The sequence below is a fragment of the Paramisgurnus dabryanus genome, chromosome 17 (assembly GCF_030506205.2).
Source record: "Paramisgurnus dabryanus chromosome 17, PD_genome_1.1, whole genome shotgun sequence".
Lineage (NCBI taxonomy): Eukaryota > Metazoa > Chordata > Actinopteri > Cypriniformes > Cobitidae > Paramisgurnus > Paramisgurnus dabryanus.
Window position 1 is genome coordinate 28744494 of NC_133353.1, and position 19729 is coordinate 28764222.

The 19729-nt window shown below is 36.3% G+C and overlaps 2 protein-coding genes across 3 annotated transcripts in view; one reads left to right on the forward strand and one right to left on the reverse strand.

Annotated features, from left to right (window-relative positions):
- Positions 1–30: 30 nt before the first annotated feature.
- fank1 (fibronectin type III and ankyrin repeat domains 1) lies at positions 31–6778 on the forward strand. Its single transcript, XM_065288843.2, has 11 exons — positions 31–40; positions 761–932; positions 1442–1566; positions 1660–1741; positions 1890–1964; positions 2120–2185; positions 2308–2473; positions 4730–4873; positions 5480–5557; positions 5657–5701; positions 6731–6778. The coding sequence occupies exons 1-11, from the start codon at positions 31–33 to the stop codon at positions 6776–6778; spliced, it is 1011 nt and encodes a 336-aa protein (XP_065144915.2).
- Positions 6779–7235: 457 nt separating this feature from the next.
- adam12b (ADAM metallopeptidase domain 12b) overlaps positions 7236–19729 on the reverse strand; it is a 137845-nt gene continuing 125351 nt past the window's right edge. For both annotated transcript variants that reach the window (XM_065288392.2, XM_065288391.2), the window contains exons 21-23: positions 16784–17044; positions 12215–12387; positions 7236–8555 (exon numbers count right to left, since the gene is read on the reverse strand). In XM_065288392.2, coding sequence (XP_065144464.2) covers positions 8516–8555; positions 12215–12387; positions 16784–17044 — 474 coding nt within the window. In that variant the 3' untranslated portion in view covers positions 7236–8515. The remainder of the gene's footprint in view (positions 8556–12214; positions 12388–16783; positions 17045–19729) is intronic.

Sequence of the window (19729 nt, forward strand, 5' to 3'; positions counted from 1 at the left end):
CAGTACAAGGAAACATCAACGGATACAAAGATGAAAGCAGGTAGACTGATGCAGGGGTTGTGTTTAGTATCAGTTTATCGAGTTTATTTTGCTACTACTATAAAAAAACATTATATTCAAAAAACGTGTATTAGTTACATAGATTATGAGTATTATACAGTCTAAAATAGTAAAATACATACTATTTTATATAAGCCTGCGACAATTATGATACAATTGTTTTAATTTCCCTCTTATTTGTAATCATTATAATAAGCAAAAAACGTAAGCTTTCAATTCAACTGATGAAATCCTAAAATTGAGCCCTTAATTCATAGGAAGCTGCATTGAATCGTGCTACACCATAAAGTCTATTGTACAAAAATTTTGTCTCAAATTCTAGCCATTAAAAAGTAAAGTATAACACATTCCGTAACAGTCTTGGTTAGTTAGTGGTTAAATATTTTTGGTTCATTATTACCGTGTCACACTTGAATGGCAAGGGTTAAGAGCTTGCTGTTGTATAATAATGAATATTGTGTATTCACACAATAACCATCCAATTAGGAAAATCAGAGAGTGATTTATTTAAGTTTTTTATTTTTTTAATTAAATGTATTTATTGTTTGTAATTGTATAATGGCCGCATAGAATACAACTAGATTACATTTATACTTCATTGAAATTAAGCCAAGAAAGAAAGTTAGGTTAACAATACAATACATCTGAAGAAATCCATGCATACTTTATAATATATTCACTCAATTGAATTTCTGTACAGGATCTCTTAAGCTCCCTGAGCCGCCTGTGGCTGGTAAAGTCACTCATCATAGCATCGAGCTGAAATGGGCTTATGAAGATAACAAACCTCGAAACGGTCCACCTGAACACTGGACCCGCTTTTCTGTGGAGCAAATAGACCCCAAAAAACACACATTTAAGAAAATATACTTGTACGCTTTCTCTTTTCAAAGAATATTTTGTAAATATTATTGTTTCTGTAACAGTTCTATAATTGTTTCGAATAATATATCATTTTTACTGATACCATTTCAATATCTTAGAACAGGGGTTCTCAAACAAATCATCTGGGGGGCCCTGGGATGGTGCCAGGGGGCCCCGGTTTAATAACATTTTATAAAATAATTAATTCTGTGTAATTAAATCTCAGAAAAATAAGGCTATCACCAACCGCACTACATTGAAAATGTAATTTATTTTGTTTTATTTTTTTACATATTTATTTTTGGAATGTTTATGTCATAAATTTTCTTTGGGGGGCAAAAAGGGATGCACCGTATACAGGGGGTGGGGGGGTCTACACTGAAAAAGTTTGAAAACCACTGTCTTAGAATGAATTTAAATCACTTTTATTGTCACGTTAGCATCATCACAAGTGCATTGGTGAACACATACAGTATACTTTTTAGCAAACATTTTACATTTTAGTCTTTTTTTACAGAGGCTACGGCACCCGTTGTGTTGTAAATGGATTGAAGACCAGCACATCTTACAGTTTCAGACTCAGGATTACCAGACCTTTAGGAGAAAGCCTTTGTACTCCTGTGGTCTCTGTCATCACAACCCGTGAGAAAATCATATTTTACCTACAGTCTAATAGACTGTAAGCTTCAAATGTGTTTTCAAAATGTGTTTAATGTTTTGATGGTGTGGCTACAGGAGTGCCATATAGTGGTAGGAACCTCCACCATGCTCTTAACAGGGAAGATGAAAAGGAGTTGACCACAGTGTTGCAGTCTGGGTTAGACTCACTCGTCATATTGAACAACTTTTACATACTCTATACATTGCTGTGCTACTTCTGCCAAACCTTTATTAATATCTTTGCTTAATGTACACTAATATTCATAAGGTCAGTTCATGTACACTATTTTAAATGGTCTCTCTAGCACAGTCGATGTGAATGTTAAGGACAAAATGGGGTTTAGCCCTCTGATGGTGGCTGCCCAGAAAGGTTTAACAAGGTACAGTCATAATTACTTATCTAAATTATAGCTATTCAATGTCCTATTATTTTCAAATTTGCTATTCTATTTTATTTATTGATTTATTTTATTAAGTGAGAACAACAGCTATTGTCAAAATATGGTCATTTATTTGTAATTTTTGGCCTGTATAGCTTAGTTGACATTTTAGTGAAACATGGAGCTGACATTGGAATGAAATATAGCACTGGAAAAGACAGGTATACTTTATATATCATGTATCAATGTTTCTTTATTCTGTGCATATAATTTTATATATTTTAATTTAATTTTACATGAATCAGTCATGTGTTCTAGTCATTATTGTGTCTGTTCTTTTCAGTCTAATGATGGCCTGTTACGCTGGACACCTGGACATAGTGAGGTATCTGCGTAGGTGCGGAGCCACTTGGCAGTCAAGGGACAAGAATGGCTGTAGTCCGCTCCACTGGGCTGTAGATGGGGAACACATACCTGTCATCAAATACATGATCCAGGATGGCTGTGAGGTCAGACTTTAATTGTTCATCCAAGGTGGATTTGATGCGATAATTATTTTGCATCTATGGGACATGTTGGATTCAAAATCTAGGGACACTCCACTTTTTTAGAAAATATACTCATTTTCCTGCTCCCCCAGAGTCAAACATTTGATTCTTACCATTCTGGAATCCATTTAGCTGTCCTCCGGGTCTGGCGGTACCACTTTTAGCATAGCTTAGCACAATCCATTGAATCTGATTAGACCATTTAGCATCGCGCTCAAAATTAACAACTACTATTCAAAACTATTTTTTAAATTCTGTTTAAAAACGCAGAATTCCTTGCACAACTTATGAAGTTAAGTAATTAAAATAATAAAAGCAACATGCTTACCTATACATTACAACATTCAAGTTTTTTCACTAAAAAATGTGACCCTGTCTATGAAATTCAAGCTTAAAGGAATATTCCATTTTCTTAAAAGAAAAATCCAGATTATTTACTCACCACCATGTCATCCAAAATGTTGATGTCTTTCTTTGTTCAGTCGAGATGAAATTATGTTTTTTGAGGAAAACATTGCAGGATTTTTCTCATTTTAATGGACTTTAATAGACACCAACAATTAACACTTAATTCAACACTTAACATTTTTTTTCAACGGAGTTTCAAAGGACTCTAAACGATCCCAAACGAGGCATTAGGGTCTTATCTAGCGAAACGATTGTCATTTTTGACAATAAAAATAACAAATATACACTTTTAAACCACAACTTTTCGTCTAGGTCCGGTCCAGCGCGACCTAATGTAAATGCATAGTGATGTAGGGAGGTCACGTGTTACATGTATAAAACGCACATTTGCGGACCCTTGTAAACAATAAACTGACACAAAGACATTAATTATATCATTTCACATACAACAACGTTGGAACGGTCCTCTTTCAACAGAAATGTAAACACTGGGGCGGAGTTTCGCGTTCGTCCTCTGTGACCTCTTGACGTCATGACGTATTGCGTGAGGTCACGCTGATGCTTTCAAAACGGGATCTAGACGAGAAGTTGTGGTTTAAAGGGATAGTTCGGCCAAAAATGATATTAAACCCATGATTTACTCACCCCCAAGCTGTCCGAGTTGCATATGTCCATAGTTTTCAGACAAACACATTTTCGGATATTTTAGAAATGTTTTAGATCTTTCAGTTGATTAAATGTAATGTTACGGGGTTCACGACCATCAAGTCCAAAAAAGTGCGTCCATCCTTCACAAATTAAATCCAAACGGCTCCAGGATGATAAACAAAGGTCTTCTGAGGGTAATCCGCGTGGTGTTGTTGTAGAAATATCCATATTTAAAGCTTTATTAATGTAAATAACTACCATCCGGTAGCGCCTCCATCTTAGGTATTTATTTTCATTAATAAAGTTTTAAATATGGATATTTTTACAACAACACAGCGCGGATTACCCTCAGAAGACCTTTGTTTATCATCCTGGAGCCGTTTGGATTTAATTTGTGAAGGATGGACGCACTTTTTTTGGACTTGAAGGTCATGGACTATGGGTGGACCCCGTAACATTACATTTAATCAACTGAAAGATCTAAAACATTTTCTAAAATATCCGAAAATGTGTTTGTCTGAAAAACGATGGACATATGCAACTCGGACAGCTTGGGGCTGAGTAAATCATGGGTTTAATATAATTTTTGGCCGAACTATCCCTTTAAAAGTGTATATTTGTTATTATTTATATTGTCAAAAATGACAATCGTTTTACTAGATAAGACCCATATGCCTCGTTTGGGATTGTTTAGAGTCCTTTGAAACTCCGTTGAAAAAACTGTTAAGTGTTGAGTTAAGTGTTAAGTGGTGGTGTCCATTAAAGTCTATTAAAATGAGAAAAATCCTGCAATGTTTTCCTCAAAAAACATAATTTCTTCTGGACTGAACAAAGAAAGACATCAACATTTTGGATGACATGGTGGTGAGTAAATGATCTGGATTTTTCTTTTAAGAAAATGGAATATTCCTGTAAGTCTCTTAAATTAATTATGAGATTATGAGTATCAACATTTGATTTCAGTCACTGATTTCAATCTTTGACATGACCTAACTCAGTCTATATCAAAGATATCAAGGTTATATATTCACACAATTTCCTTTACATTATGTAAATGACTGAAGAAGATGAATCACAAAAAATGAATTATTCCCTGAAACCACAGAACCTCTTCATTGAGAATTTTACCCTGTGTTGACAGTCTGTGTTTTATACCCAAAGGTGGATATGAGGGACAAGATCTCTTACTGGACCCCACTCATGCGTGTGTCGGCCACCAGCGGGAACCCTGAAGTGGCCGCTATTCTCCTCCAAGCTGGAGCAGACGTAAACGTTCGCGACAAACCTGGAATAACACCACTAATGGTAATTACTTATATATTCTTGCCTAGCCAGACCTTTAACAAAAATGCCAGAGGGCTGATATGAAGAGACTGTTTGACTGACATGTAAAGCAACACATTACAGTTTGTTTAGTTTGTCATTTATGAAGAGGTTTAACTGAAATAAATGATGCCTATCGGTGTCAGAACACTTTTCTTAAAACAACAGAAACAAAACATTGTTTTGTTGTCATAGGTTGAGTTTGGGGGGCGGGGTAATTATGATTTTGTCTGAGCTATTAATGAAATTTGAATGAAGTTTCTTTCCTTTTAGCTTGGCCTAAAACATCTGGCAAAGTGACTACTAATGGAAATAAGCCTTCTGGCTAATTTTGGTACATTTAGATCTGTTAGTGTTGATCAATGTACATTTTCCCCTTTAAACAAAATAAGTAAAATAAAAATATAAGAATTCATATTTTTTGTAGTCTTAATATTTTAATAGTTTAATTAAGTAACTTAAGGCAAAAATAGTTTTTTATTAAAAAAATTTAAAAACCATGAAACGCAAAGTATTGCCTTGTTTGCCGGTATAGGTGCCCCCCAAGCACAAATGTAAAACTCTGCCTATGTTTCTTATCCTAATTAGGTAGCTGTGTTGAATAACCATGAAGAACTAGTAAAACTACTGCTTGACAGTGGGGCAGACCACCAAATGAAGAATGAGGTAAAGGCAAATATTTGATCACTATACTATTTCTAATCCAAGTAGGAGTAAAATACAAACATTCTGCTGCTATTCACTTATATTTACACCCTAATACAGTATGGAGCAAGTGCAGCTGATATGGCAAAAGCATTTGGGAAAGAGGTAATTTTATAAATTACACAAAATAATTTATTAATGTGACCTGTGCTGGCAAAATGAGTCGGAATGGACACAATCTAATTTTGAGCTACAGAAAGTATAAATGTCATTTTTGGACGAAATTGAGGTTTTCATTAAAAATAAGAACATTAAACCCTTGCCTAGCAATACCAATGCTCTAAATAGTTATTAAACATCTAAAATTATCTTTATTTGTACATTTTCTGAGAGGTGTACAGTCCTAAATGCTTAATCTAATACAAAGATGCATGTTCATCTATACGTGCGTCTGACATTTTGGTTGCGGTTTTAAAACATGCAGGAATTAGAAAATAAAGTGCAGGACATGCTTGATCTTAAAAGAGTTATAAAGCAAGCTAAATTGTGATGGTGGCGCAGTGGATAAGACACTCGCCTTTGGTGTGAGAGACCTGGGTTCGAATCCACTGAACCCTGAGCAAGACACTTAACCCCTAGTTGCGAGCAAGACACTTAACCCCTAGTTGCTCCAGAGGCGTGCGACCTCTGACATGTATAGCAATTGTAAGTCGCTTTGGATAAAAGCGTCAGCTAAATGAATAAGTATGTAATAAGATAAAATTCGGGACTGATGTTAAAAGAGGTATTAAGAGTGACAGGACTCCAAAGCTATCTTCCTCACGTTGACTGACAAATCCGGCGCGTGCACAGCCGATGTACACACATTTAAAAAAATCTCATGTGTAACATTTTATTAGACCATTGCTTTATAGTCTCAATGTCAATCAAACAATTAAAGAAAGAAAAAGTTGAAAATGTTTCCTTTAAATATTGTTTTTGACTTTGTGTATGCTAAATCTATTAGTTGGATTTTTCTCAAAATTGACCTTGCTGATGCTGACTCAACTTCAATCTCTGTAGCTCTGAAAATGATTGTCAATAATTATTATCAAACATCAATTTGAAGTTTTAGAGAATCTCAGGATTTAAAAACTAATTTTGGAAAATTAGCTCATTCCGAGTTTAATACAAAATATATTTTCTCTCTTTCAGAACATCATAAACTTGCTGAATAAAATAAGCCAGACAGATTTCAACTGACATCAACTGGATGATACTCTTATATTATAACATATAACCTACATTATTACAACAACTGTAAAGTTTCTCTCAGTGGGTGTAAAACATAATGAATTGTAAGTCACCATACTGTCGCAATATCCTTGTTTATTATTTTTTCTACAGTTCTGTTCAAGTCTTTGCATTACCAAAAGGATCCAGTTTCATTTTATCCATTTAAATTACAAATGTCACATTTTCCTTTTCATATCTAAAGTAATAGAAATAAAAATTGACAGTATTTAAAACAGTTACAGAATCCGATCAACCCAGTGAATAAACTGAGCAATGACAGATTTACAAATCATCTGTCCAAAATGAGATTTAGGCATTGAATAAAGTCTGAATACAGTATATAAAAATGTGAAATGTACATAAATGCTTGTGAAAAAGTAAATCGTAAAAACACAGGCTCAGGCTTTGCGTGACAGCTGGGTGGTTACAGTGCTACAGCAAAAACACTGGAAAATAAAGTACAGTATTACCATATGTGGAAAAACTGAAGTGAGAATTTGGTGGTGTAATGTTCCCTACAGAGTAAAGTACCAAGCAGAGTTCGTAAGTTTATGAATATTTAAAAGACTTCATTTTTGTGACAATACACAACAGTAATCTTATTTAATACATTCTCTGTACTTTAAGACTTTAAGTGATAACATAAAACAAAACTGGCTATATGGCTGTAGTCTATTCTGACTTGTCAGAAATGATACAAAAATACACAATATTGAACATCGATTACCTCAAGTATCAAAAAATGTTCGCAGAATGTATACAACATAAAGCTGGAAAGACTTGGGTGTGACAGCTGTCGGTTCTTAGGGATTTGGGATGAATGCTGGATGCTGATTGGTCTATTGTGAGATGCTGTGGATCTTTAAATGTCTCAAAGTATGTGAACACTACAACCCACAAATGTTTTGACTGTAGATAATGACACTGCTTGGGTGTTGGTTGCCTCCCGAGCACCAAATTGTAATATTAACAGTTCATTAACCGCACATATGAGCAATAGTAATAGCGATACTTGCTTTAGCAAGCTTCAACCAGATGATAAAACTATCGAGGAACATTGGTCAAGCAAGCATGAAATGTACAACCATTTCAAGGTATTTTGAACAACATTAAACCTGACTGAACTGTGACTGAACAAAATAGCTCTCATCACCTGATATTTTGTTACAAGTAATTGTCTAAACGTTTTGTTTTTTTTCACATTGTGGCAGATTGTGTTATTACAGAACTGGAGCTGTACTTTCATCATTTAGATTGTATGTTGCTCATACTCCAATATCACAGACAAGCTTTGTCAATTTGAAACAGGTCTTGTTTTAATCTTTAAACACCAACAACGTACGAACAAATTTAAACAAATAAAAACGTGATGGAAAGCATATGTTCCCTTTTTCCTATTTTAAAAACAAGCAAAACATGTAATAAAAAGTCACAATAATCCTATAGTAAAAAAGTGTCAAAAACAGTACAATATTTTTCTCGTCACAATAAATATACATCTTAAATAGTTCTGCAGTACCTGAGGACAAATAAACACCTTTTTCGAGGAGGCAAAGCACCAGGGTGTCAAGTCAGCCCTCTTCTCAGTGAGACCCTTAATTTAGTTCTGCAGGGGTGGTCATTTAGTCCAACAGTTTTTATAGTGCAAACAAAGTGTTAAGATGCTGGTAAAAATTCACCATCAGTGTCACGGGTGTCCATGTGTCAGTGATCATAGTTGGGCTGTGGTAATCTTGGAAGAGGTCTATAATATATCCGAAAAGCACAGATTAGTTTGGAGTTCAAATCAAACATTTGCCTTAATGTTGAGGAAGTTACTTTAAATAGTAAGTAAGTCAACAAACTATTACTAATTACATGCTAATGTATTAACTAATGTTAACAAATACATATACAACCTTATTATAAAGTGTTACCAAAATCTGATTTATTTGAAAGTCGATCTTACAGCGGGGAAAATAAGTATTTGACACATCAGCATTTTTATCAGTAAGGGGATTTCTAAGTGGGTTATTGACACAATTACCAGCAGATGTAGCCATCAAGCCAAATATTGAATTCATACAAAGAAATCAGAACATTTAAGTATACAAGTTGAGTCATAATAAATAAAGTGAAATGACAAAGGGAATAAGTATTCAACACACTTTATTTGCAACCTGATCTCACAAAGTTCCGTGGGATATTCACAGAATTTTTTGCTAATTTTTCCGTGGCATTCTCATGGATCTCCGCATTTTTTCCGTGGCCCTGCTACGGCATGTCTTTATCTGTGGCATTCTCACGGACTGGTTACTCAACTGCTTTTTCCTATTTTCAAACCATTTTCGCTTCGGTTTAGGGTTAGATTTGGTGTTTGCGTTAGTATGTCACTTTAACTATTGGTTTATTTAACCCTTGTGCCTTGTTCCAATTCACTACCCTTTCGTGTTGTTAGCGGCCAAAAAAGGCCACCAAATTAAACGGCTGTAAAAATGTATCAGATTAATATTTTTTTCAAATTTTTTTGCATAAATCTGTTAATCAACCTCAGAACTGATCAAAACTACCAAATGTTTCCAAAAATTTCATGATTTTAACTCTTTAATTGCCAAGCTCATAAGTGATGCCACTGATTTGAGAAAAAAAAAAACACAAAATCACTGATTTTCAATATAAAAAGTGATTGTGGACTGAATTTTTTTTCACCCTTTTCACAGTCTTGGGCATGCCAAAAATTGGTAAAAACATTGGCTTTGATGCATTTTTAGTTTTTGTGCAGCATCAGATTAAATTTTTTTCTCCCTCATTTATTGTTTGTGGCCATTTTTTCCCCATTGACTTCCATTATAACAACATTTTTTGATTGCAGAGCCATGACACCTTATTACCATGCATTTTTGATTCTTTGTGGTTTTAGTTTTTGCAAAGAGGTAAAATTTGTCATTTTTACTGTTGATCACCATGTGGCACAATTAACCCTTTAGTAGCCTGTGCAAAAAAAAGAGCTTGAATTCTGGATTGTACATTGAGTTATATGGACTATAACAGCATAGAGAGAGAGAGAGAGAGAGAGAGAGAGAGAGAGAGAGAGTGTGTGTGTGTGTGTGTGTGTGCGTGCGTGCGTGCTTGCATGTGTGTGCGTCTGTGTGGAAAAATCTGTAAAAAATCTTCTCTTCATCAGATTTATTAACAACATTTATTATGAACCAAAATGCAAAAACAACTTCAAATAAACTGAACAATGAAGCAAGAGTAGAGGATGGATGGAGAACTAAACAATCAAACTAATTTTTTGGTGTGTATATGTGTACGTGTGTGTGTTCAGTCTTTTTAGCAGGACTTGCAGCATATTACTTGGTGCTCTCTGCAAGTGTGTCTACCACAACGGATACAAATGCTGACTGTTCTTTTTTTGGTTCTGTACACCACTTGCATGTTCCCCTCTTCACTCCTGAGCTGCTGGTGCCTGCTGGTGTCTGTGGATTTGTGTCTAGAGGGACAGCTACAGGAGACTAAATCCCTCTCACCAGTGCAGCACTAACTGGTGCGCGAGGGAGGTGCTCTCTCCTCAATACTTACACACACACACACACACACACACACACACACACACACACACACACTCGTACACACACACACTCGTACACACACACTCGTACACACACAATGGTTTTATAGTCCATATAACTCAATGTACAGACCAGAATTTATGCTCTGTTTTTTTGCTCAGGCTACTAAAGGGTTAATGGTGCCACATGGTGATCAACAGTAAAAATGACAAATTTTACCTCTTTGCCAAAGGAAAAGGCACAAAGAATCAAGAATGCATGGTAATAAGGTGTCATGGCTCAGCAATCAAAAAATGTTGTTATAATGGAAGTCAATGGGGAAAAAATGGCCACAAACAATAAATGAGGGAGAAAAAAATTTAATCTGATGCTGCACAAAAACTAAAAATGCATCAAAGCCAATGTTTTTACCAATCTTTGGCATGCCCAACACTGTAAAAAAGGTAAAAGAAAATCCAGTCCACAGTCACGTTTTATATTGAAAATCTGTCATTTTGTGTGTTTTTTTTCCCCAAATCAGTGACACTACTTATAAACTTGGCAATGAAAGAGTTAAAATCATGGAATTTTTGCAAACATTTGGTAGTTTTGATCAGTACTGAGGTTGATTAACAGATTTATGCAAAAAAAATGTGAAAAAAATTTCATCCGATAAATTTTTACAGCAGTTTAATTTAGTGGCCTTTTTTGGCCGCTAACAACACGTAAGGGTAGTAAATTTGCCCACGGTATATTGTTACGTTTTTGAAAAATTTCAAAGCATTTTCTTAAAATATGTGTAAATATAAGATTTGTCACCAAAAATCATTCCATTTGCTGAAACACAGAGAAAGTTGTGGCCAAATTAAGACAAAAAAATTGCAAAAATGGCCAAAAATGGCCCCAACAACACATAAGGGTTAATACTTTGTAGAAAAGCCCTTGTTGTGATAACAGCTTTAATTTTGTTGTGATAACAGCCACTTGTTTGGAGAGACCAGTCGTCTGCATTGCTAAAGAGTGATTCTTCCACACAAATGGTCTTTAAATCTCGAAGGTTTCTTGAGCCTCTTTTATGGGATTTAGGGCAGGTGATTGACTGGGCCATTCAAGCAACTTGATTTTCTTTCTTTGAAATCACTTCATTGTTTCCTTCTTAGAAGGTTCACTTAGAAATCCACTTACTGATAAAAATGCTAATGTGTCAAATGCTTATTTCTCCGCTGTATTTGTAAAGAATAATTGATGATGGGCCATTGAATTATTTGAAAATAATGCACACCCAAGGTGGTAATGTGTGACCGCGGGTGTGCATTCTTTTCAAATAATTAAATGGCCCGCTGTCAATTATTCCGCTTTTATACCACAGGGCTGTTGAATGCTTTATTCTGATTGGTTGAGAAAAGTTCCATGTGTATGCATTATTTTTCTATATATGCACAGCTGACGTATCAAATGTCTTAAAATAATTGCCAGAGCAATGTCTGTGGTAACATGGAATTATTCCAGTCCGTTGAATTATTTAAAAATAATGCACACCCGTGGCTTCACGTCGTGCTGCATTACCACCTTGGGTGTGCATTATTTTTGAATAATTCAAATGGTCCGTAGTCAATTATTTTTTACATACCACATTATTTACCACATACATTGCTCTGGTGGTTATTTTAAGAAATTCGACAGGTCAGGTGTGCGTTTATTGAAAAATAATGCACACCCATGGAACATTTCTCAACCAATCAAAATAAAGCATACAACAGCCCCATGGTATAAATTGCAATATATCATATTTATACCGTTAATGTGTAGAAACGAAATTCACAAAACACTGGCTTTACTCTATAAATGTACGATTTGGTGATAATGGACTGACCTGTTTGGCAGTGGTATGGAAGGGGGTCTTGGCACTGTTGGAATCGGAATAGGCAGAGGTCTAGGGCCTGGTATCCGAACTCCTATTCTGGAAATGCTTTGACCCACGCAGTTGTTTCTGACCAGAGGGTCTGCAGGAAGTGGCTTTTGTGGGGGGCTGGGTTTATTATGGTCCTATGCATGGAAACACAAGATTCAATATGTATTATTTACATTTTCTAACCTATTTACTTTATGTATAAAACTTACTACTAAGTGAAGAGTAATGTGCAAAAACCAGATGAGCCACTAGATGGTGCTGCGATAACATACAGAACATAGCAGATCCTGCAGTTACGCCAAAAAAACTGCTGCAGTTCTCATCGCCAACACCCAATTCATCATACATATTCTGATTCTAACATCATATGTTACCAATTTACCCAAGCAGTGAGGTCATGGCATACAGCTGACTCATTTCTCACAGCTGTTCAGCCTCGATTTTCGGCGAACGAGGGAGAAAGCTACAAATCCAAGACACTGGGACAAGAATCATTTTTTTTTTGCATGAGTGATGCCATTCATTTCCGTTCCAGATTGTTTTTGGGCTTTCTGCAATACTTATTTCCATGCTACACTTGATTTCTGTTTTCTCCTTTAAGCCTCTCTAACCCTTTGTTCCACCTCTTTTCTAGTTCTGAGTGCGCAATCTATTCCTAAGCTGCCTGTGCAAAGCATCACTCCAGAAAAGGCAATGTCATTTCGGCGGTACAAGACCTTTTAATCATGAGTGCATGCCGGTGTGTCAAGCCGTGGGGCCAATTTGTGAGAACACCTAAAAGGTAAAAAAAAGTTTTGGGCTTTTAGAGTTGATGTGTGAACTCGGTGGAGTAGAAAAGGGCACTCAAGAGTGCTAAACGCGCCACGCTGATTTCCTATGTAAAAGGGTTTAATGCGAATGCTTTCAATGAGGTCAGCATACAAAGAAAGCTTTAATGAGGTCATCATCTGTATTGTGCGGCACAGCCATGTCGGCTCTGAGGCTTAATGAAACATTGGCGGGAGTAAAAATTGTACATTAATGAATGCCATAAAGGGCATTAAAAGGTTTTTTTTTAGTTTTGGGATTAATGCAAGTTAAACTTTTAAATTGACAGCAACTGTGGCATAATGTCAAAATAATTTTAGACAAAAGTCATGTTTTCAGTAATGGTGCTACTATGGAGGTTTTCATGGAGGGTTTGAAAAGCATATAATTTTGTTGAAGCACATATTAATCCTCAAGTTAAAAATTGCATGGTACAGTTGTCAAAATGTCTCTTTAATGATGGGACTAATGTTCTGGGTGAACGTATCTTTGGCATTAACCAACGTAATTCCTGTGGAGTTTGATGAATTACATCCATTCAGTATGAAGATGTGTCACCAATACTTCTGTTTTAAAGCTTAAAAAGCTTAACAAGAACTAGATTGAAGGATTTCTGCTGTTTACTTTGTACTAGAGACCCACACTGGGACACTCAAACCATTCAAACTGTTCAATTAAAAAAAAAAAACATGTGTTTTTTTTACATTATGCCACAGTTGTTGTCAACTGTACCTTTTGGGCAGGAGGCTTTATAACCAACCAGACTTTTCTATTGGAAAGAAAGACAGTTACAAATCTTTAGCATCTCAACAGTTTCTCCTTGATGATATTTTATGAAGAACAAATGAATATGTTCCTGTAGCTCAACTACATTTGCAGTACAAAAGGTCACAGGTTCAACCCCAGGGGACACATATAGTGATAAAACATATAGATTATCTAGCCCAGGACTAGTCAAATGGCGGCCCATGGGTTACTTTTACCTTTCGACTGTACATGCCAAATAACGGCAGATAAAACAGAAGGAGAGTCAGAAAGGGGCTGCGTGGGGTGCCAACCATCTGCAGGTGTGTATTTATCGGATCCAATTTGAGCTTTCGATGCATTAAAAAATATAAACTTGTGCGACTACACCACATGTGACACGCCAACCGGAGTGATGTATTTCAGTGCGTTACAATCAAAACGCTGTGTGCAAGGTTAATTTTAGAAAAGAACCGCCTTCTCCACTTTTTAAAAAAATGCAATTGCGCAACACTCCTGATTGACAACTAGGAGGACCAATAGTCTTGATGATCCACCCAGAAAAAGAAAATCCTCCGCAATACCTTTTATCAGTAACACTTGAATCCTTTAAAAACGATTGATTACTGAGAACGAGAAGTAAATGATTAACTATAAATATATTCGTAGATTAAAGGCTCTTGCCCTGAAATGAGCTTCTCTCCCATGTTGACACGATTAAATTGAAATTCCATTACTGCCACTAGGGGGCGAACTTGTCTGGATACAATGGAAAGGCGTTTTAGGCTAATGACCGTTTCATTCGGTGACGCGATTACTCGTCTGGTCGGAACTTTACTTCTGGTTTCTGTTTGTTTAATGGTCTGACTATTTGCTGAAACTGAACTATTAAAAAAATACCTCGTCGAAAATAACAAATGTATTGGTTTCATAGGTAATCTACGTGTTGTTTATTTTGCTTGTTATATAAATAAACTACTTTAAACGGATTTTGTTGTTATTTATTCTTAGTGGAGGTTATCGGAAGTTAAGTGTTTTCCACGAAAGCCACTTGTTTATATTGTTACTGCTGAAACCGTCTATTTATCTTTAAAATATTAAAAAAGAAGTGCAATTTTAGTCATTGGGAGAAGACTGGCTATATGTTGGTAATACTTGAAATGTAACAATTTATGAAAGTTAAACAGTTATAAACAAAATAAGTTTAAGAGCTCTCCATAACAGTTAGTGCATTACAAAAATACATGTGTTGATTATTTACACTTGCACTTCTTCGTGCAATGTTTGTAGTTTAACTATTAACATTTGGCCTTTGCGATGTTAAACTGCAATCAGTTTAAAAATATTAAAAATGAAATGGGTGAATGAAAGATTTTAATATAAAATAAAAAGTAACCAAAACAACATAAGTCATAACACACAAACACACACATAATATATAAGTAAAAAATATATAAAAGATAAAAATTTGGCCCGCATCATATTTACAATTTTAAAATCTGCGTATGTAAAGTTTTAGCCCAAAATACCATATAGATTTATTTATTATAGCATAATGAATGCAAATGAGCTGATCTCTGCACTAAATGCAGAGTCGGGGTTAGATAGTGCAGATTAAGGGCCAGTATTATTATCCCCTTCTGACATCACAGGGGGAGCCAAATTTCAATGACCTATTTTTTCACATACTTGCAGAGAATGATTAACCAAAACTAAGTTAATCTTTTTTACAAATTCTAAGTTGACAGAAGCACTGGGGACCCAAATATATCACTTAAACACGGAAATGTCAGATTTTCTTGATATGTCCCCTTTAAAGCTAGATGCGTGGCAAGCGCACTCACATATAGACCCATCTAAAACAAACGTGGTGCTCACAGCGAGTGGGACCGGTAGCAAAGGCAAACGCCGAATGCTTTGAAAAGCAGAAGAAAGCGGTGCGTCCTGCGTTTTCCATGCGTTTTAGATGTAAATAGACCCTGATGCAAGAATCCTTCCAATAATTGGTCGGGACACAAACAACTTGGGCATAAAGTGGTGGGGACATATCTCACCTGCAAATTATGCCAGTGGAGCTGCTGCGAGTGCAGGCAGCCTAGGATCAGAACAACCTGGTGGCATGACAACACCGGCCCTGGCGGCCAAAAAAAAAGCAGACTGGCCCAGGGGGAATTCTTCCATTAGCTAAACCGTGCCCAACTATTCCATAGATTAACCTCAACTTGCGTTTGTATGTCACGGCACAAATCCAGGTTGCATTTCAGTGGCATGAAAAATGTCTTTGTTGTCGTGTCCTACAGCTGAGATATTCATCATGCGCTGCCTTGACCTACCCACAGTTTGGCACTTTAAGCTATGCTGAGATTCAGAGCAACAGATGTGCTTCTTATGCTCTTTGATAGCATATCCCCCCAAATGTCCCAAAGCAGCACTTATCATCTAAACCACATACCTTCACACATCTCACAGGACAGCTCTCATGCACCACTCCAAACCAATCCCTGTCTCTCCATATCACTTTCCCCTCACCCACCCGCTGTAATATTTTCCTTCCTTTGTCTTGGTTTTATCATTAACCGGCGCTGTCTTCACATGGAAAAATCATGTGATTTATACGACAATGAAGAGTGTAATGTGCTTGCTAATGTAATCTTATCTCAGTCCTTTGGGTTTGTGCATCTACAGTCGTATCCAAGAAGCACTCATGTAACTCCACACTCGTACCGCTTAAACCTTCATGACCTTTTTGCCGAGTCTTAACAATGCTAAGTTAACAAATTTTATGCATTCCTACACCATCTAGACACAAAAAGATAAAGCAAGGCCGTATATCTCTTTCATTGTCAAGCAGTTGTTGTTCTACCCGCTACAACCGTGCCAAGCAAGCAGACAATCATTTGGTAAACTGGCATATTCTCAGTGAAATCTTATTGGTTTAAAATCATTGCAGGTGGATAAACCAAGGCTTACGGCACTCACCTGATGGTTTGTGTAAGGGAGCTGGCGTGGAAGTGTGTGAAAGCCTGCTGATCTGCCCGGGGACTGTGTGTGTGCGAGCAGAGTCCTGTGAGGCGGGACGGAGGGTAGAGTCTGCAGGCCTGTCGCCATGCCAACATCCAGTGTGATGGGCATTGGGTGACTGATATGGACCGGGTGGCACCTGGAGGGGCATTCATGTAGCCGACGCAAACTGTGGAAGTTGTTGGGAGGCAGGAGAGGTTCTGAACTGGGGTGAGATGACTGTGGAGAGACAGACAAGTTTTTGCTACTTTTTTATGATCGGTGAGCTTAAGTTTTTATTACATGGCATGATGGAATACTGGATTCTGATTGGTTAATCTTGGCATTTTGTGGGCAAATATGGTTTTGAGGAATCAATTTGTGCCACATACAATCCAAAACTGATACCATTTGATACATTACAGCTGTCTGGTATGGCATCCACACAAATAAAGACAGACTCAAACATGTGCAAATTACATCAAGCTATGTGCTGCTCGAACAAACAGCCGAATCAAGCAATCAATCAACGCTTTCCCGTATAAACACACCTTAATGGCAACTGTCCAGTCACAGAGAGGTCTAATCTCTGTTAGCATACAAAGGCTTTCCTTCCCAACAGAACCTTTTCAATAGCTCCATTGTTTACCACTCAATCCATCACATTGAATAAAAAAAACACTTTCAAATGCATATCTCAGGTTTTAGATGCCAATAAGGTATATTATTCGTTTTTTGAGGGACAATGCAGGACTTTAAATCAATTACACACCGTAGTGTCATTCTGTCCAAACAGATAGCAATGGATGAATTAGCTTGGACAGGCTTAGTAAGTCAACTCTTCTCGTCTGCGTCTGCTCCTTGCTGGTCAGGATAGTATTTATGGTACTGATTTGAGATCTAATAAAATCGTATAATTTCTTGATAAAAGGGGCGGTATTTGTTCTGACAATCACTTGGTTATGATCCTTCAAATATTTTGATAAGCTCTTTATACAATTTGAAGTTTGGACATGAATTTGTACATTTTGTACATTAATTACTTTCAAATATAAATATTGTAAGTACACTGGGCATTTGGATTTAATTCTTATAATTAATTATACGCTTAATTCTGATTGGCCAGTCGCAACATTCCAAAGTACGTTATTCCAAGATAACAACCGCCTGAAACTAAAAACCCACGGCTGCAAATCATTTTGATAGGTGCAGTTTAATATTACACAAAAATTCAATATTCAAATAATATACAGTATATGACATTATATTAAAGCAATAAGCCCCAAGAAGCAGTGGGTTACCAGTGCATTTTATAACAGCTAAGGGGCGTTGTGAGGCACAACGCGAAGCGGAGTGCCTAAAACCCCCTTAGCTGTTATAAAATGCACTGTAACCCCACTGCTTTGCGGGGCTTATTGCTTTTATAAAACATTTACTTCATATGCATAGCAGGATTTTATCAAATAAAACACAAATAAGTTGTAATTATATTAGTACAAATATTACTCTTTTGCCAAACAAAGTAGTTCCTCAGAATCAAGTGTGGCTGATACAGAGCGTAGTTCCCAACCAACACACAGCAAAGACACAATGAAAATATGATTTAAGACTGTGGTGTTTATTTTTATAAATCAACATTCACCTAATTTATACATTAACATTTATATCGTGCAACTGTTGAATGATGTTCAAATATGCTTGGAAGCATGGGCTGCGTCCCAAACAGCATACTTCCATACTATATAGTAACCGAAAAGCACTACTTCTCGTACTCTTTTTTGGGACGCAGCGATGGTTAACTCTTTCCGCATCAGCGTTTTTTTTAAGTTGCCACCCAGTTTTAGTTTAATGCCTTCTTTAAATAAACATAACATATCAAATGAAAGAACAGATCATCCGCTTTCAAACAACAACAACAACAAAAACGTTTCATCCTACCTTCATTTGTTCTCTTATCACCTCTCAAATTTTCAGCTAAAAGTGGAGATAATTCCATTTTTGTGAATAACTTTTGTAAGAGATCAGATTTAGAGCCTGATCAAAACACTGCATTTTTAGTGTTAAGTGAATGCGTCAGTGTTTAAGTTGGGTAAGATCGCCACCCAGTGGATAGCGGAAATATGAATTTGAGGCATAAACTCAGCGAACGTTTTCTCTTTATTGACGAAATGACTCAACAATATTTATTGACATTTATTTGCGTATCGCCATTAATTGTGCAATTGTAGACAAATTAAAAATATGATTAAAGACTGTGATGTTTATTTTCATAAATCAGTACGCAGCAACAGTGGCGCAGTAATACTTATGTAATGCGGTCTGAACCGTGGGTTTACCGGGGTATTTTATCACAGCTTAGAACGCGTTTCAACCAATCAGAAGGTAGAACCATAACGAGCCTTTTTATAATTACAAATAATTAAACCAAATAGTGTGTTTGTGATATTTGAATGCTTTGTCTTTGAATGCCTCGCGGAAGGTCTGATTTTGTTAAAAATTAGCAAATTAAATATTTCAAATCAATATTTAATGTTACTTAGCTTACTAATGAGGTAAATAGCCGTGTAAAAAGTGGAATAATATACAGGCAGCTGGTTGTTATTTCGAAATAAGCCCCTTAAGTGTGATACAAGACTCTCTACTTCGCGCAGAGTCCTGATCACACTGTTATTTCTGCAATAACAACCTGCGGCCTATACATTGTCTCTTTAATGTTGTTTGTCCAAGCAGATTATTACGACCTACAGTTAAGTTTAAAGTTAAGCACTGTCTACCTGCATAATGAAACCACAAACAAACAAACAAAAACTCAAATCTGTTGTCATGAAAGGACCCTTGTCCGTCACTACCAATTAATAACTAAAATTCCAGTTTACTGTGGGAGGGACATTAAATTTTTAGACAGAAAACTTAATCAAATACAAC